Source organism: Mustela erminea, chromosome 1, assembly GCF_009829155.1.
Source record: "Mustela erminea isolate mMusErm1 chromosome 1, mMusErm1.Pri, whole genome shotgun sequence".
NCBI classification, from domain to species: Eukaryota; Metazoa; Chordata; class Mammalia; order Carnivora; family Mustelidae; genus Mustela; species Mustela erminea.
Window position 1 is genome coordinate 139312855 of NC_045614.1, and position 20683 is coordinate 139333537.

The 20683-nt window shown below is 41.4% G+C and overlaps 1 protein-coding gene across 1 annotated transcript in view; it reads right to left on the reverse strand.

The window, feature by feature from the left end:
• KCNAB1 (potassium voltage-gated channel subfamily A member regulatory beta subunit 1) overlaps positions 1-20463 on the reverse strand; it is a 389892-nt gene extending 369429 nt beyond the window's left edge. The window contains exon 1 of the mRNA XM_032344007.1: positions 20069-20463. Within this exon, the coding sequence (XP_032199898.1) occupies positions 20069-20310 (242 nt within the window). The 5' untranslated portion in view covers positions 20311-20463. The remainder of the gene's footprint in view (positions 1-20068) is intronic.
• Positions 20464-20683: the final 220 nt, after the last annotated feature.

Here is a 20683-nt window from a genome sequence, read left to right on the forward strand (position 1 = left end):
CGGGGCTTTAAAAGAAAAGTAGAAGGTAAGTGATGGAGGTAATGCAGTTGTTCTGAGGGGTGAAGGCTCGCTCACTGGAGACAGCCCTGCATGCCCTGGGACCCGCCGCTGTCCGTCAGAAAGCCCTGGCCAACCTTACAGGACAGTCTGGAACTGCTTGAACGTGACACATTTGAGGTTATTGTGCGCTGACGAATTACAGTAAAGACATAGTTGCCTCAGGAGTGTCGTGGCTTTAGGAGCTGATTTCAAGTCAGGAAGGAGAAAAAAGATCTGCTAGTGCCGTGGCTCTTTCTGAGCCTTTTCACGTGAATGAGAACGTGGATGATTTAAGTGATTCTGCGGAAGCACTTCTGAGACAAGAGCTGAAGGCAACAGCAGCTGTGGCAGCTGTGTCCTTCTGCCTCCTTCCTGAAGCCGGAGGGCCAGACCCCAGGACCTTACCACATCAGTGAGCATTTTTCCTACCACATGAACTCTGATGTACGGGCGGAAAAGAAGACCAGAATGCAGCAAGCGAAGGTATCCTGCATACAACCTGCTCTCGAGGAAGCTTCCCAAATCACTCCATCTGTGCTTTCTTCTTTCAGTTTCACTACCCTCACCGCTGGGCGCAGGCCTCTCCCCTGCATTAGCCAACTAGCTCTCTAGCTTCCTATGCACCGCTTCTCCACAAATATCTTCTTAGAATACAAATTGAATCTCATCGCTTTTTTTTTTTTTTTTAAGATTTCATCTATTTATTTGACAGACAGAGATCACAAGCAGGCAGAGAGAGGAGAAAGCAGGCTTCCTGCGGACCAGAGAGCCCGAAGTGGGTCTCGATCCCAGGACTCTGGGATCATGACCTGAGCTGAAGGCAGAGGCTTTCACCCACTGAGCCACCCAGGTGCCCCAATATCATCGCTTTTTACCCATGAATCCTTCAACGGTTTTCATGACCAGTTCCTCCAATGATCTTCCATTCCTGCCTCTTAGATGCTTCTTCTCCTCACCAAGAAGGTTTGCAGGGAGCAAAGAGGGAAGAGAAAGAGGAGGAGGACAATAGAGACGAGGAGTCACCTGCTCCTGGGTTCCTACTATGTTAGGTGCTTTGTAGTTAGAATGTTATTTAATCTTCTCCATAATCCTATGGTATTTTACTAATGAAAAAATAGATGTGTCGAATGCATAAAGAAACTGTGTAAGCTTTCTGAAAATAAATTAATTTAAAAAAATAAAAAATAAAATAAAAAAAAGAAACTGTGTAAGCCATCTATTAGGTTTACTGATTTTATTTTTTAAATAAAAATTTTATTTATTAATTTTATTTTTTCATTAGTAAAATCCCATAGGATTTTAGAACCAGCATTCAATTCCTATCTGTCTCCAAAACTTGTATTTATAACCATCATCTCTAGATCTTCAGATATCCATTCCCTTTACACTAAATGCTCTAACAGTCTCAGACTGATCATCAAGCTCCTATTCATCCTAAAAAACCCTGCACATCAATCACCAGCCCTTCAAAGTCATCCCTGACTCTCAAAGTAGCACTTGCTCTACTACATTAGGGCTATGTCTTAAGTAGCAGTATTGCATGCATCCTGCCAAACTCTATCTGATTGACCTTGTTCTTCCCGCTACTGGACTGCTCTTGGGGTTACTTAAAGCCAGGAACCATGTCTCTCCTGCTGTGAGCTCAGTGATTGACATACTTCCCAGGGCACAGCTGGTATTCAGTCAATCTTTGTTAATTTGAACAATTCTGTTGTGTAAAGAGTAAGCTGATAAATCAAAAGCCTCTGGTTAAATTCTTAACTAAAGGGGCACCTGGGTGGCTCAGTTCGTTAAGTGTCTGCCTTCAGCTCGGGTCATGATCTTGGGGTCCTGAGATCGAGTTCCCACATCAGGCTCCCTGCTCATGGGGAGATTGCCTCTCCCTCTTCTCCCCACTCTTGCTGTCTCTTGCATAAATAAAATTTGTTTTTAAAAATCCTCTTTAAAAAAATTCTTAACCTGAACTTGGCAAAACATCTATGTGACAGTTAGCAGATTGTTTAAGTTCCTAGGCTTCAGAAAACTTACTTGTAAAATTACTCAAGGGAAAGGGGGAGGTATTAAATGATCTCTAATATCTCCTCAGGTTCCAGAATCCTATGCACTTAGTCTTGGCATACAGAGTGTGTGTGGAGGGAGAACTACTGCAGACACAGAACAAAACAGGGCGTTTGTGGAATTGCACTTACTGCCCAGTTGATGGAACTTAACTATATTTACTAGGGCAATGGAGGGGGAGGCTAACCACCTTATAAATAAAACACTTTATGAGTTTTTAATGTGTTCCTTATTAAAAATGCATTACTTTCCATGCCAAATTAAATAGCATTTAAAGCCGGTGTTTTCCTTCTTACCTTTAGTTAAGTGAGACTTCTGCTTATTTTAGTCATGTGATTAAGTAGCATAGGCTACTCGGGATGTCTACTAATAGAGGAAAATATCCTCTACACGTGAAAAGTCAGAGGATTTCAGATCAAGAGAAGAACTAAGAATCAAACCCAAAGCCCAAGGAATGGAGACAGCACACCGACTGGTTAATAGTGGAGTAGCCTCATTCTCAATTTTCAGATGACTGACCAACTGTAATTTTACTACCATGAGTTCTTTGCCATGATACATCCATTCCCTCCAGATGTGATCATTAGAGAGTACAGTCAACATATGTAGGTTGCTTCCCGGTAACTTACTCCCCTTATCTCACATCAAGAGTATTCTGCTTCTTCCTTCTCAGCCAGGTAACTGAGGAGGGGTTGAGCCCCAAGCTATAGAAGTCAATAAGTATCTCCCATTGTCTAGATGCGGTCAGTGGTCCAGAAGTGGCCAGTCAAATAAGGGTCTCAATAAGAAGATGGAAATTCTCAGAGAAGAAATCTCCTTCTTTCTTTCTTCCTTCTGGAAGTGAATGAGAATTTTGTCAGCCATCTTGAAGCTGAGAAAAGAGCCTGAAGCTGCCTCAGACCCATCATATGGAGCTGACAGTGGCGCTGTTGCCAGAAAGAGACACAGATGCAGACAGAAAGACCAGGTCCTGGCTCAATGGTTGAACCTTAAATCTACCTTTTCCTGAAGTTTTCCTTACCTCTGGACTTTTTAGTTACGTGTACCAGCCAGGTTATTACCTAAGCTGGTTTGTTTTTCTGTTGTTTGCAATATACATACATACATATATATGTATATATGTTAATATATATACATCTGGTAGAGATGGTCTATGCTATTCAAGGTTATCCTTAAGAAAGAAGCATTTTAAGAGAATGCATTTCGATTTCTTACGTACATAAAAACCTCAACATTTCTTCAGGTTAAATTCAGAACAAGAGTCTTTTTCTGTAAACTTCACTAGAAATCAGACTGATGAATTCCAGTGCTTGTTTTGGATCTGAGGTATCTCAACAAAAAAAGAACTTCAAAAGCATATATCTTAAATATTTTAAACCTAATTTTAATTTCAATTTTCCTCCCTTTTATTATAGTAACTCACACACATTTGGAAATTGGGAATAGAGGAAGGGGAAAAAAACTGTCCACATTCCTTTCACTTAAAAATAACAACTGCTACTATTTAGTTGTTTTTCCCTCTATTCTTTATGCAATGCTTTTAAAAACAGCAATTGGGCCCACTATGATTGTAAGTATAATATCTATTTGTCCTGATTTAAAAAATGAACTTGAAGTCAATATGAAAGATTTAAAAGATGTGGAACATTCCACATACACATATACCCTCCATCCAAGTAGAATTGTTGAATAAAATGTAACAAAATAAATGTATACCCAAGTTTAAAACCAAGAAAGGGAAGTCTCCAGATATCAAAATGAAGGGAGCACCAAAGTCAGAGGGTAAGGGCGTGGTGTCTCCTTACCTTCCCCCTCTGGAAGCGAGAAGCTCTGGTTCATGAGGCAAGCATGGATAACTCTCTGAGCATTGTTTTGAATAATCTGGCTTTATAAATATCATCGGTAGAAAATCCTTCTACAGTCTGGCCCCAAGTTGGGCTAATTTAAGTTTTCAGCTACAGTTTTTTATATTTTTCTCTATGTTCCCGGTAGGAGGAAATCCAGAGATGCTGCTCAGTGGTTGGTAGTTAACTAGGAGTTCAGAATTAACTTTCAAATTTTTCCTACATATGCACATGGGTCTTTGCTTTCTTCTATTAAGTAGATCTCTGTGTACAAAAGAAAGTCAGTATCTCTCTGCTCTTACCAAGATTAATAGTGACATACATGTTCCCAACTCCAATGGTCTACTCTTCATCCTCATCCTGTTTGACCCATCAGCAATATTTAACAGTCAATCCCCCCACCTCTCAGTTAGCTCCTGACACCACACTCTCCTGTGGCTCTCCTACCTTTCTGAGTGCTCACCCTTAGTCTCTTTTGCTGTCTCCTCTTCATCTCCCCCACCTCCTAGTGTTGGAGAGCCTGCTGTGCTAGTCTCATGGCTTTATACACTCAAGCTAGATGGATGATTCCAAGATTTATATCTTCATATCCTGAATATAAATCTCCAGCCCAGAACTCCCTGTGAACTCCAGACTCTTGTCTACTTGACGTTTTCCCTTTGTGGTTTAATAGGCGTTTTGATGTCTCATGTCTGCAAACCACGCTCCTATTCTTCTTCCCATAAGATCTCCTCTGAAATCCTACTCATTTCATTTAACTGTCCCAATTTCCTAAACCAAGAAACCTGAAGTTATCTTTGGATTATATCCTTTTATCACACATTACACCCAATTTGTAATGCTCTTAACTCTGCTCTTAAAATCGATCCATTTCCACTCTGGGTCAAGCTATTGTTACCTCTTGTCTGGACTATTACAATAACTTGCTAATCAGTAATCCTACTTCTAACTTTAAGTCTATTCTCCAACTTAGCTGTAAGAGTGATACTGTTATTCATTCCATGATGACCCTGTTAAAATATAAATCTCCTGCTTAATACTCTCCAAAATCTTTTATGTCACTGGAACTAGAAGCCAACATTTTTTTTTAAATCCAATATAGTTAACATGCTGTGTTACATTAGTTTCAGGTGTGCAATATAGTGATCCAGTGACTCCATGTACCACCATGCTCATCACAACTGCTCCCCTTAATCCCCGTCACCTATATCATACATCTCCCCAGCTTCCTCCCCTCTGATAACCATCACTTTGTTCTGTATAAATAAGAGTCTGTTTCTTGGTTTGTCTTTCTCTCTTTCTGATCCTTTGCTCATGTGTTTTGTTTCTTAATATTTCACATATGAGTGAAATCACATGGTGTTTGTCTTTCTCTGACTTATTTCATTTAACATTATATTCTCTAGTTCCATCCATGTCATTGCAAATGGCAAAATTTCATTCCTTTTTATGGCTGAATAATATAACAAATTATACACACACACACACACACACAAACACACACACCTTCTTTATCCATTCATCTATTGATGGACAACTGGGTTGCTTCCATAATTTGGCTATGGTAAATAATGCTGCAATAATCATAGGAGTGAGTGTGTTGCTTTGAATTTGTGCTTCTGTGTTTGGGGGATGACTACCCAGTAGTTCAATTATTGGATTAGAGGGTAGTTCTATTTTTAACATTTTTGAGGAATCTCTGCACCATTTTCCACAGTGGCTGCACCAGTTTTAGAAGCCCACATCTTTTAAATGACCTACAAAGACCAGCATGACTTGGCTTCTGTGCAGAAAAGTATTAAGCATGATCAAAGGAAGCATTGGCCCTTTGCCCCTGGCTTCTGGGAGGTAACCGCTATGCCCTTGGAATGTTCTACCCAACAGGAGTGTCTTTGTTTGACTGGAAGCCTTGGGCAATGCTTGATGGTCTACGATAAATATGTGGTTTATAGTGGGGACCTTGGGCCACTAGGAATCAGCTTATCCTCCACTCGGGCTGAACACCAAGGTCAACCATGCAGGTGGTCAGTCTGTCTATTTGGCCAATCTCCAGTGAAAAGTCTGGATGTCAAGTCTTGGATAAGCTGCCCTAGCTGAGTATATTCTGTGCGTATTGTCACACATTGTTGCTGGAGGATGGGGGGAGTGCTTTCCATACAACTCCACTGGGAGAAGACAACCAGAAGCTCTGCCTGGTTCTCCTGGACTCCACTCTAGGCCCCTTTCCTCACTGCTGATTTTAATGTTATCTTTTTGCAGCCATAAACTATAGCTGTAAATATCATCTTTTGCTGAGTTCTGTGAGTCTTTCTAGTGAAGCATATATATACTTTCACTCTAGGCCTTTCTTTACACATGCTGTGCCCTCTGTCTGGAGCACTCTTCCTCCCAGAAACCCAGGTTATTGTCCTTTTCACCTCCTTCAAATACCATCTTTTCAGTGAGGCCTTCCCTGGCTACACCGTTTAAATTTGTATCTGTCTGCGGACACATACACTCATCCTCCTTCCTGATTTGGGTTTCTACAGAGGACTTATCTTTCCTGAAATGTTACAGTTTATTGTCTACCTCATCCCAACTAGAATGTTCTGTTTTGTTCATTGCTGTGTCTCCTGGAATGGGGTGTAAAACAGATGAGAACTCACGAATAGCTCTTAAATGAATCTGTGTATGTTGGGGAGGAAATAAGGTGAATAGTTCAACCAAAATTACACACAGCACCCAAAACAGTGAAGACCAATTAGTGGTCATAGAAAATAACTTCATAAAAAGAGGGCCACCGATGAGTTACAAAAAGGATGAGTTGATTTGGCTGCATGAATCCGATTGTCCATCTTCTAAGACACTGTTTTGGATCACCCAACATTCTAAAGAGGTCACGAGACATAAGAGGGAAAAATATTTACCCACACAGAACATTCAGAGACCAAGAACTGGTGAATATGGAGTAAAAAATGTTAGGTCCTTAGACAGAAAACCGTTGTGAAGAAGGAACTGAAAGAAGATAGCTGGACTCTGTCTGTTCTTACTGCGTCTCACCCAGTCTCCCGCAGGCAATTAAACCCCTTGAATGGGAAAGTGTGAGCCTACTGTTGCTATGGCCCAGTCCCAGTAACGGGTCAGGGTATTTCCCAAGATGTAAGGAGTGGCCAGAATCAAGTGAGAAACCTCACAATGACTCAATGACACAATGAGATAAGGATACCACAAGGTACCATCCTAGAACTGCTAATTGTCAGGTGCAGAGTTCTTTGGTTATAGGCTAAATTGTTCCTGGGAAAGTCTGATCTACACCAAAAACAAGAAGGTCTAATCAGAACTCACAATCATTCATAATCACTGAGAAGAGAGAGAGACTCCTTTTGTGTATTTAGGATGACAAGTCATCTAGGAATCCCAGTAGGATGGCTGACACTGCAGACTTGTCTCCCATCTTTTGGGAGATGACACCTGGGTGTTATAATGAGATGATGTGCCTCTTGCAAGGAGATGGAAACCAAAAACGATCAGGAAAAGAGTAAGCCAAAAAGGGCTAGCTGATGGGCTTGACGGATAAGGAGTAGGAAGGGGAGGGACTCGCGGTGGGAAGCAGTGAAAAAAGAGAAACCCGTCGTTCCATAATGTTGGCACATAAGCACCCCATCTTGTAGAAATAAGGAATATGCCCAGAGTGAAGGCCATGAGTGTCTTGTCTGGTCTCTGTAACTCAGGACGCCACTGTGGATAGGGCTGGACAGTGACATCACAGAGAACTTTCTGGAAGAAAGTACAGTGAAGGCTTCATGAATGCAGTGATGTAAACAAATGAATGAAAAGTGATGGATGTCTGAGGAGAAATAAAAATAAAGTGGGCTTATGGCATATGATAGGCAACTTCAAAGCGTCTTAAAATCTAACCTATTTCTTAGGAGAACAACACTGTCCCTAAGTACCACTATCTCCAATGAGGACATCTGTGACGATTTTAGTAAAGAGAGAAAGGTAGGAAGTAAGTGGCAAGGAGACTATGGGTGGAAAATCTGGTGAAGCAATTCCTGGTGTCTGATCATCCAGTCAATTGCCTGCCAGTGAAGAAGGAATGCTTACTTGTGATTATTCTGCTTAATGATTCATTTACTCAGCAAATGTTTACCAAGTTCTACACTAGGGACTAGATTCTGGGGATACAGCAATTAACAATACAGATAAGATCGCTGTCCTGGAGTTCACACTTCAGGAGAAGAGACAGACAATACAGAAATAAACAAATCCGAGCACTAAGAGGGAAACCAGACACAGAGGAAGGAGGTACTGATTTGATGGGTCTTATAAAGAAGTCACAATGAGGATTAAGCTTTTGGGAAATTGTGCACAGAGGTGCCAGTCATACACAATGGTCATCTCAGGAGCAGCGACAGCTCCTTTGGAAAGCCTCACCAACTAAATCATGTGTTGTCACCGCGTGCTGAATTATATAGAGTGCTGTAAAATTTCAAAAGCAGTGACCTGTTACAAACCCTTCCAATGCTAACGCGGAGCTGAGCTCCCTAATGAGCTATACATTCTACACCCACACTCTTCAACTGTCAGAACTTTTAAAACATCCTGTCTTTACCAATTAAAAGAATATCACGAGGGGAAAAATAGACTAAAGACAACTGAGTCAAAACTCCTTGTCTGAAGATATTCCACCTACCCCATGGGGCACCTGTGTTTCCCTGGCTGCTGGGCGGCTCAGCTGCCTCCGCCTCTCCCACAGTGGGCTCCCTGGGACCTGCGATCAGAATCCACACCACTGCCCAGGAGCATCAATACCTGATTCAGGGCCGGTTGTTCTGAGGCAACCGCGCAGGCTCCATCCTGCCAGCGCTCTCACTCTGCGCGTGCGTGCTCGGAGGGCCTTACTCCCCTACTTTCAGGTAGCTCAGTAGCCCCACTACCAGTACGCGCCCCTAGCGGATGTGTGGAGCGGAAGAACACTGATGGCTGAACCCCTGTAGGTCCATGACGTCAGTCTTCGGGATCCCCTTCAGCTTTGAACCTCAAGTTCAAGATGAAAATGTTGTGGCCCTTACAGGGCGGCTGTGGAGGACACAGTCTTTGACACAGAATCCTTAGCAAGAACCAGGAGACTGAGGGACAAGCACAGCAATCGCGTGGCGCCACAGCACCACCTCCCAACCCCAAGCGGACACTGCACATGGTCAAGGACCATCTCCCACGGACCTCCTCCCTGCGCTAAATTTAATTCCAGCCTGAACTGGATCTAGTACTAGTGGAGAAAAAAAAAAAAGAAAAAAGAAAAAGAAAGAGCCATAAAGGGCATCACTGTGTCAGTTGTTGAAATTGAAACACAGATGGAGTATCAGGTAAAAGTATCATGTAAGTTTGGTATTTGCATGGGGAGGTATATAAGGCGTAAATCGCATGTGTAACTTACCCTCAAATTCACTCTGTTTTTCTCTTGGAAAATAGGACGTGGGGGAGGAGGAGTGCAGGGGTCAAGCACATAAGAACATGAGCATAGGTTAAGACAAATGGGGCAAAACTTTAACAATATGTTAAAAAATAAAGTGCCTAAAAAGTTGTTTGTATTATTCTTACAAGTTTTCTATAAGATTGAAATTGTTTTCAAATTAAAATTTTTTTCTTTTGTTTTGTTAATAATCTGGTTTTAAGAAGTACGTAGATTTTCTAAAAATAGCTCCTGGACTCCCATGATTAGAGGTTCATTTCTTTGGCTGTGACATATTTACAGACCACCCCAAGTTCTCCATATAAACTGGGACAACTCTGCTTTATCTTGCCTGGAAGAAAAAAAAAAAGTTTGTTCATTTCATAATTGTTTAAAACACACAGACCTAGAACATATCTTCACCTGGACATTGGCATATATCACAAAATATGTAATTGAAATCTTAGGGTGCATCAGTTGATAACTAGCTAGGGACAGGCAGGGGAATCACTATAAAGAAGCTAAAGCAATTGGTATGCAAAGGTGCCCCCCATATAAGTGAAAATGAGCCCTGAATACAATGGGAAGGAAGGCCAGGGCGTCCTTCCCCCACTTCTTAATATGGCCCCAAGCCAGACCTGTGGGGTCATGATTCTAAGAACTACCATGGCTTCTAAGCTAGCCTTCTCCCCAACAACCCTGACAACACTCTCTTTCCAGATTCCCTACATCTGCTCTATCTCAACTGTACAACAAGGTGCCTGCAAAAGACGTCAACAGAACATTCTCTAAAGCAAGGCCAATGGGTTAAGTCAACTGCCTTTCTTTTCTCCACCAGCCACCCCCTGCTCCCGGGGTTCTGTCGTGTGGTTCAGAATCCCGTGTTTGGAAACTCCCAGACACAGAAATTTGCCCTAAGTAATATCTAGCTTATATAGGTTATAATAACACATGCCTGCTGTAGATCAGGTCTTCTCAAAATTCTGAGAATATGCTGGCTATAAATTATTTTTTCTCACTATAGGAAATTGCCCATGTGGTATCAAAAGAGATGCTTCTTAATTTTCACAGTCAAGGAAAATATACAGATTAGAATTTAAGTTCTGGTCTAGAACTGTCTGGACAAAGTTTAAATGGACAAAGTTTAAAGATTTCTGCTAGCTGCCATTCAGGAGCCCAAGGGCTTCAATTTTCTTTATGAAATAGCGCATCCTAGTGGCATTCTCAGGCACGTCAGGGAAATTCAGAATTTTTTTTTTCCCTTGCATGAAACATTTGACCTACAGTAAGTAGTTCTTTGGTTAGGAAAACCAGGTCTCAGTGCTTATTTTTTCTCATACAAAACCATCGTCAACAATGTCCATATGAGAAAACGTGGGTTCATAGAACCCAGTGTTGTTCGCGAGCTCCGAATTTCAAATGTTTTCATTCAGCTACATAAACAAAGCAAATTTCCCCCTGAAAAAACACAAGTGGAAATTTCAAAAACAGAATGAAAATAATATTTCAAATCCAAAGGACACTGATCTCTCACTTTTGCTTAAATTTTCAGCGTTTTCTATCTAAACTGACACTTATAAAACGTACTTATTTTAGAACTTCTGTTACATTCAAAAGGAAACAAACATGCCACTCCATTCTGAATAGGCCCCTTTCACTAAGACTTCAAGGCCCTTCACCAGCAGCCTGTTCCGACTTCAAGTAATCACACGGGTTCTGAGTCTGAACCATCTCAATGATACTGATGTTCCTCCAGAAATGTTGATGCCAGGAGATCCAGTCAGAGGGCTCGAAGCAAATTAGCACAGGCCTCGCGACTGACCCAAATTAGGCCAGTCTAAAATAAATCATGAAGGCTTTTTTTTTTATGTAGAAAATACAAATCCTGCATATGCAGCTTTTTTTTTTTTTTTTTTTTTTTTAGGCTTTTGATTTTCACGGTCATGGCCATAGCCACTTTTCAAGCAGGTTTAAGTGTGCCAAGCACTCCATGAAAAAAGTAGGTCATGGGAATGCATTGCAAAGGGATTTTTTTGGGGGGGGTGGGGGTAGCTAGAAAGATGAGAGTGAGTTCAATCTGGGAATAAAAATAATATTCAATTTCCACACTGTATTATGGAAATTATGAAAAGGAGAAAGGGCAAGAAGGGGATAGTCCTTACTGAGTGCCTACTATTTGTGCCTTTGCACGAACAGTATTACCCCGTGAAGAAGGGTTTATTTTCATTTTATAGGTAAGGCAGCCAGGGAAGAAAGAAGGGGCTTTTCAAATCCTGCAGCTAGAATACCACCTTCCCACTCTGATAGAACCTAGGGAAAGGTCTTCAGAGTGAAAATAGCTCCTACTTATCCTTAGGATCTCCATTTAGAGACCAGACCAGTGAAAACTCTATCAGTTAATGAATGCTCCCAGACGCTTTGTCCAACATCTTGGAGAAAGCAGTCAGGTGAGTGTGGTTTCTCTCTGGCTTTCCTGGCCTCTTTCTCCATTCCTTCCCTCCTGTGTCCCTGTGCATCAACTGGTAGCTCCATGCCTGTGCCCCGATACCCAAGCTCTCCTCTTGATTTGGTCTAGAAACTTCTTTTCTATGCTGTTTTCAGGTCAGACCTTCCTGGCATCTTGTTTTCTCCTTGGTGGGCTGCCTGCTAGAGTAGGTTATATACTTCCGTTTTTAACAGAACTGAGGTCTCTAACTAGAGAAAATCTCAGACAATGTGGTAAGCTGATGTGAGCTGGTGGGAGTTTTTGCTTTTTAATTGTATTCTGCTTCAGATATTTCTGTTCTGGACACAATACTAGGCAGGGAAATACATGGATTGATAAAAGATTATTTTTATCTTCATAAACACTATTTGGAGAGTAATTTATTACAATCCTTCATTAGGTTATTCTGATTCACTAGGAGGCCATGTGTAAGGTGAAAAAAAAAGTTTTTTTTCTTCTCAATAGATCCTAAGGACAGATTCCAGATTTGTAAAAGCAAAGGATGAAAGGAGAGTGGCATATTCAGAACGGGGCAAATTTCAATTTGTAGGTGTTTATTTTCTGCCCCTCTTTTTTAGATACATTGTGACACATATTTCCTTTCAAACTCTGCAAGATAACTAAATGATGGGTTCCTAGGACTAGCCGAGAAGGAGGCTAGAGCAAGAGAATGTAGTCTCCCCCTCTGGCAGGCAGGGAGCTAAGCACATTTGCAACTTCATATAATTCTTACAACAGTGTTATGAGGGTACTGGGCCCATTTTACTGAGGAAACTGAGGATTAGCAAGGTTAGGTAACATATTGTGTCTAAGACACAAAAGTAAATATGGAGTTAGAGCACAACTAGTGGGGGAAAGGGAAGTCCCTACTTTCTTGCTCTTTAGTGCTTTCTTTCTGCATCCCAACATCTGAATGGTTGTGCCCCAATCAAGCAATACACAGTACTGAGCACTATCTAAATGCAAAGCATAGGAGGAGTGCAAAATATCATAAGCCCTAGTCCTGATCCTCAGGGCAACAAAGGCATAATTTTGAGAATAAGACACACACCACAAACACACAATGAACAATCCACACCTATGTGGAGCAAAGATAGATCATGTTGTAAGAGAGAAGACTGGGAGTTGGATTTGCCGAGGCAAGGCAGTTCTCTTCTAGTTAAGAAAAGTTACGTTGAGCGGAGACCCAGTGGTCCAGGACAGGGGTGGAGGGTCAGTGCAGAACAAAAGACCGAAGCAGGTTGCAGAGCAGCGCAACCAGACAAGTGCCCAGAAAAGCAGACCAAAGTAGGGTGCTGAATGTGGCTGGAGCCGCGGCATGCCCAGGAGGCAGTGTGCGTGCACACGTGGGCACGTGTGTGCATATGCGCATGTGTGAGTGGGCATACAGTGGGGTGGGAACTGGGGGACTGAGAATAAATATGGAGAGTGTAGAGAAAGCACAGGACTGGGTCCCAAGGGACAGGGTTTCTCGTCCCGGCTTTGTTGCTGGCTGAATCTGCAACTTTGGGCTAGTCACTCGATACTGCAACCTCAATTCCCTTCAGCTGGAACATCAGAAATTGGAGATTATCTCCAAGGTCTGCCCCGTGTCAGTAATTCTGAGACTTTCCACTGCCTCTCTTTTTCTTCTTCTGTGCTCCCTCTCCACCTTCAGCTCTAGAACATTGGAAATGTTCTTTTTGGTTTGCAAATAGTGGAACTTTTTTTTTTAATTTGAGAAACAGTTGCCTCAGTCCATGAATCTGGACAAGCTCTGTTACTGTGAAAGATAATGAAATCTGTACCATCATTATTGGCAAATTTTTAAAATGCGAGTAATCCCAAACTGATGTTTCTATTAAACCAGTGGCCTTTCTTTTGCTAGGCACCTACTTGCTTTAACTGTATTTGACTCAATGCTACCCATTCATATCAGGGACTCCATAGTAAAGAGCCCTAGGAACATCACTGTTGTGTTTACTGTAAGGATATTTTTGAGGATGTTATTAATTATGTAATGAAGAACCATGAGAGGAACTTCTCTCTGGTCCCCAGATTACAAAGAGATGTGCCAAAACTGATCAACTGGTCTTCCCCTACCTACCTCAAGGACTCCATGACTGCTGTAAAGAGCTCAGTTTCCCTCTTCACGATTTGATGTTGTGAAAACACAGCACCAAATCCAGTCCAAGCACATGGCTTTCACATGACAGGCTCACTCCTCCCAGGGCAACATGTTCCTTTCCTGCTCTTAATCCTCCTTGAACTCATTTCTTCTTCTCTTTTATTTTTATCTTTCTGAATTACATGCATTTGGGTACCTTAAGGACCTCTTGAACTAAAGAGCTTCAAAAAGAAACATGAACAAATAACTATGCAACTGACAACTTTGCGTTCTAAACCAGGGATCAGCAAACTATGGCCTGTGGGCCAGATCCAGCCTGCCTCTTATCTTTGTATGGTTCTCAAGTTATGATTGGCTTGTATATTTTTAATGGTTTGGGAGGAGAAAAAGGAAGAGGATTTATGATATGTGAAACTTACATAAAACTCAGTGTCATAACTCAGTGTCCATAAATAAAGTTTTATTGGAATACAATTGCACCTGCTCATTCGTTTTCACCCTCCAACAGCACAGTTCTGTAGTTATGACAAAGGTGGATGTAGCCAATGAGCCTAAACATTTACTATCTGGCCTTTTACAGGAAAAGTTTGTTGACCCCTGGATCAGACCTTCATTTTACATCTGATTTAGTTCCTCCTGGCTAAATATAAAATTGCTTCAAAACTGGGTGTTTGCTGCATCCTTACTCAGTATAGATATTTTTTTATGTTTTGCCCATAAAACTACCTCTCCATGGACTTTAACCTTGACCTAAGCTCAGGTTTACTTTTTGGCTCCGATTTCAATGCCATCTAATAGAGACAATTAACTTGCAGCCTCTTAGAAATGACTAAAGAACCCCACTGGGTAACTATTTTATAGACACTAATAAAACGATTCTACAAAAACCTTCTATTTTTGCAGAAAATTCTAAGCCAACAGAACGATCTACACAGCAACTTGGCACTTTTTGCACCACGTTCAAACAATTTCCTCCAGTTTCTTTTCAGTTGATACATGTGTTTGCATATTTACTGATTTTTTTTCCCTCTTCTGGTCACCCTCAGTTAGAAATAAAACCAAGTCTCCATGGAAACACAACAGAATGCTCTCTCACAGATGATCGAGGGACCCAAGCAGCTGGTATTGGGCTGAAGGCTGCAATGGCATCTGACCAAATTAGGAAGAGAAAACAGCTTACCGGCTCTTCCAGACCTCTCAGAATTCTAAAGCTCAGCATGAAAACCTACACAGATTGTGAATTACTGTGGATTTTTTTTTATTCTTTTTTTTCCTTCTAAGAGATATTCTGTTCTATCATAAGATATTCCTATATTCTTCTAAGATATTCTATCTTATCCTTTTGTATGTTTCAGCCATAGGGGCTTTCATTCCTTGCCCCTAGAATGAATGACAAGAGTCTATAGATTAAGCAGGAAGGGAACTTACATTTAGTGAGCACCTACTCTGTGCTAGGCACTTACATGTTGCAGCCAGATTAACATCACACAGTTTGTAGACCAAAAGAGCTGGGATTCGAACTCTGTTCTGATTCACTCCAAAGACCATTCTCTTTCTACCACATATGAAATAATACCTTTCCAAAAAAAGAAAATAGAGAAGACAGGCTGAACAAAGTATTTTGACATAGCCATGCTTGAGGGGTGTGGAGGATGGAAGTGAAGGTAAGGAAGTAAGAATATGAAATTCACCTTCTCACCTAATAGCAGCTATAAGAAGTCACAGTCAACCTAGGAATAAACCTAACCAAAGAGATAAAAGATCTGTACTCTAAAAACTACAGAACACTTGTGAAAGAAATTAAGGAAGACACAGAGAAATGGAAAAATATTCCATGTTCATGGACTGGAAGAATATATATTGTGAAAATATCTACAGTCCCCAGAGCAATCTACACATTAAGTGCAATCTCTATAAAAATACCATCAACATTTTTCACAGAGCTGAAACAAATAATCCTAAAATATTTGTATGGAACTAGAAAAGACCCCAAATAGCTAGAGGAATGTTAAAAAGGAAAACCAAAGCTGGGGGCATCACAATGCTGGACTTCAAGCTATATTACAAAGCTGTAATCATCAAGACAGTATGGTACTGGCACAAAAACAGGCACATAGATCAATGGAACAGAATAGAAAACCCAGAAATGGACCCTCAACTCTATGGTCAACTAATCTTTGGCAAAGCAGGAAAGGATGTCCAATGGAAAACAGTCTCCTCAACAAATGGTATTGGGAAATTGGACAGCCACATGCAGAAGAATGAAACTGGACCATTTTCTTATACCATACACAGAGATAAACTCAAAATGGATGAAGGACCTAAATGTGAGATAGGAATCCATCAAAATCCGAAAGGAGAACATGGGCAGCAACCTCTTTGCCTCTGCCACAGCAACTTCTTGCTAGACACGTCTCTAAAGGTAAGGGAAGCAAAGACAAAAATGAACTATTGGGACTTCATGAAGATAAAAAGCTTCTGTACAGCAAAGGAAACAGTCAACAAAACTAAAAGGCAATCTATGGAATGGGAGAAGATATTTGCAAATGACATGTCAGATACAGGGTTAGTATCCAAGATCTGTAAAGAACTTATCAAACTCAACACCCCAAAATCATATAATCCAGTCAAGAAATGGGCAGCAGACATGAACAGTCATTTCTCCAAAGAAGATTTACAAATGGCCAACAGACACAAGAAAAAACACTCTACATCATTTAGCATCAGGGAAATACAAATCAAAACCACAATGAGACACCTCATACCAGTCAGAATGGCTAAAATTAACAAGTCAGGAAACAACAAATGTTGGCTAGGATTCAGAGAAAGGGGAACCTTCTTACACTGTTGGTGGGAATGCAAACTGGTACAGCCACTCTGGAAAACAATATGGAGGTTCCTCAAGATGTCAAAAATAGAGTCACCCTAAGACTTAGCAATACACTAATGTTTTTTAGCTATTTATCTCAAAGATACAATGATCTGAAGGGCCACCTATACCCCAATGTTTATAGCAGCAATGTCCACAATAGCTAAACTGTGGAAAGAACTGAGATGTCCATCAACAGATGAATGGATAAAGAAGTTGTGGACATACAATGGAATACTACTCAGCCGTCAGAAAAGATTAATACCATTTACACTGATGTGGATGGAGCTGGAGGGTATTATACCATAATAAGCAAAATAAGTCAATCAGAGAAAAACAGTTATCATATCATTTCACTTATATGTGGAAGGGAGAGAAATCTGAATGGGAAGTCATCAGAGAGGGAGACAAACCATGAAAGACTCTTGACTCCAAGAAACAGAGGGCTGCTATAGAGGAGGTGGTTGCAGGGATGGGATAACTGGGTGAAGGGCATTAAGGAGGGCACATGATGTGATGAGCACTGGGTGTTATATGCAACTGATGAATTATTGAAATCTACATCTGAAATTAATGATGTGCTACATGTTGAATTTAATTTAAAAAAAGAAAGATGCACATGTGCGCGCGCACAAACACACACACACACCAAAGAAGAAGAAGAAGGGAGGTGAGGAGTAGGAGGAAGAGGAGGAGGCAGAGGAGTCACGGTCAATATGATTACACTCATATGTGGGATTTAAGAAACAAAACAAATGAAAAAAAAGAGAAAAAAAGTAAGAGACAAACCAAGAAACATACTCTTAATTATAGAGAACAAACTCATGGTTATTAGAGGGGAGGGCAGGTGGTGTTGGGTGAAATAGGTGAGGGGCTTAAGGAGTGCACTTGTGATGAGCACTGGGTAATGTATGGAATTGCTCAATCATTATACTGTACATATGAAACTGATATTACATTGCATGTTCACTACACTGGAATTAAAGTAAAAAACTTAAAAAGAAAAAAAGAAGTCATGGTCAAAATCCAAGTTGGGGGGAACCAAGAGAACCTGTATTTTCTTCTCTAAAAATCCCTCCCTAATGTTGAAAGGATGATGTTTTAAGAAGGATGATGACCCCCTTATTAGGGTCTTGGAAGAATAGACAAATTACTGTGGAAATCTGGACAAAGGAGACACGCTTCAAGTTGGAGGGAGGGGTAAGGGAGAAAAGTAATGGAGGAAGTGAGGACAGAGCCAAACAAGCTCCTCATAAGTCAAAGCTTTGGCGATTTCCTGGGGCCAATTCTCCATTTAACTGCACTTATCTCTCCTCAAAGTCTGATCTGGAAACAGCAATCTTCTAAGTCTCACCTCTTACTAGTATGATCCAATGGCACCTACCCTTGCTAAGAGCCTGCCCCTGTGACAGGACCTAGCATCCTCAAGGGCACAGAGCTTTTTTCTCCAAGGCATAATGAAGAGTCACCTTGGAGCCATACTCTCAAACCATGGGAACATGGGATTGGCAGGGCTGCTTTGGGAGCCAGGCTGGGGAATGACTGCTTCCCTCATGCAGTTGGCCTCCAGGTCTCCAACTCCAACAAGAACAACTTTGCATTTACCTATCTGAGGAGAGATAGATCCTCTGCTTCAAAACTATTTGAAAAACACCGTCCTACAATATATCTTCATCTGAACCTTGGCAGACATCAGCAGAGGTCTAATTGATATTCAAAACCAGGACTTTTGAGAGAAAGAGGCATGCCCTCTGAAGGTCCATCCAAGGGTTCGCAGTCATACCACCCATCTTGTGACAAAGAGGCAAAGACAGATTTTTTTTAATGAAACAGTTCAAACCTATGTTTTTTAATGAAATAGCATCTAACCTATATTCAGACATCACCACCCTGTCACCACTCGGGGTCAGGGAGAGCATAGAGAAGAAAATGAGAGAATGTGAAGAGACAGAAGGAGAAGGTGGCTCCTTCTTATGGAAGACAGATTCATGTGGATGAGGAGCCATGAGTTCTCTTGAAAAGGTGGTGAGATTCTTCTCAGGCTATACTTCCAAAGAATGATGGGGTGGCCTGTCCCGTGTTCCTAGTCCGTGTAAACCCAGAAGAGTTCATTCCTCTTCTGCCCGAACCCTGCATAGAGAGTGCATAGAGAGTACACAGAGAGTCTATGTGAACTATGTGGCTCTCCACAGAAAGGAGTCATTTCCCTGAAAATTGCTTTATTAATCAAATTAGCTGATAAACTAGGACAGTAACTACTACCTGGACACAGACCTTTGGATTATAGAAAAATGAAATCACAGGGACATCACGTCCATGCAAAAACACTCTCACTCTGTGAAGTATGAGTTTGGGCTGGAGCAGGGACAACGGTTCTTTACCAATGATAAGGATATTTTTTTTCCCATTTTCAGCACCCTTGTCCTTCTGAATGCCTTTTGCTCCCTTTCCTGGATATTTAAAACTCTAAGCATTTGTCAAGGAAACGCACAGGTGCCACCAGCGGATTTAGCTAAGCACAAGCATCTCTTACAGAGGTTTGAATGATAATTGCTCTGACCAAGAATGATACTTCCCATCACAGAGCAGGTTGTAAAAATTACAGATCCAACCCCATACCCAGGGAAAACTTCTCCCTTTTGTTAATCTTTCACAGAATAAATGATGGTATTGGAAGGTTAGAGAACAACCGGTAATTTATCTTGGACCACAATGATTAAAAAACAGCCGTCACTTCAAGAACTTGCTTGGTTTCATGAACTGCTTTATTAACCATTTGCAGAGACCACATGATTCAGATTTAGAATCATGGAAAACAAGAATCAAGGAATCAAGGAAAACAAGAACTTTGAAGCCCAGGCAGCACTTAAAAAAAAAAAAAATCCTACTCTTAATTTATCAATTCCCTTAAGTAGAGCCCCCTTTCTTCATTAGGAGCTGCTAAGTCACCTACCTATTCCAAGCCAAAGATATTTCTACTGAGAGCACATGGCTAGGCGCTTCCACAGGTGAGCTAGACTATCTTCTAGGCAACCTTTCGAGCAAAGAGAACATAGACAATATAAAGCTCAAAAAATGAAGGCAGTCCAAGAAGACAGCTCCCTGCATTCATTTTTCTGTTCCTTTTTCTAGATAGCATGGGCTGTGTATTTCGATCCTTCTTTCTCTAAGAACAACAACCCTGGACTTCAGCACAGTGCCCTGGTTGAATGACATTGCGACCAGCAAGTACCTGTAAGCCATGCCCGTCTCTGCTCTGGTGGTTTCCTGCAAGGAGATTCCATGGACACGTAAGAACTTCTCCAGAAACTTCCGTTCTGCTGCTCCGCTAGGCCTCGCCGGCCAGCAGGCTGCCTGGGGCGGAGGCTTGGTCACTGCTAGATGCCGTCTACATTTCAGAGCCGATTCACTGGATTTGGGGAGACCCAGCTTGGGGCTGGGGATGTCTGCACAGGCAGGTTTATACAGATGCATGTTTCAGAAACCCAAGGAAGCAGAGCTCATTTCACAGTCTTTAGCTCTGAGACTGGCTGTATCTTGCTATGATTAACTTGGGTTATCTGGCTTTGGTGCGTCCCTAAAAGGGATCAGCTCGTTTTCCTTAGATGCCCCTTCTTATTTGTGTGTGTGTGTGTGCGTGTGTGTGTGTGTGTGTGTGTGTGTGTGTGTGTGCAGACTCGTGAGTTCCTGGCAGAGCTGCTGGTTACATGTCTCTGTTGAGGCCTTTGTTTAAAAAAAAGAGAGAGAAAGAGAGAAAGAAAAAGGGAAAAAAAGAAAAAGAAAAAGTCCCTGACAAAGTCCAATCACTTTTCTTGATCCTGCAAAGTTCCCAGAGTCAAACTTCAGC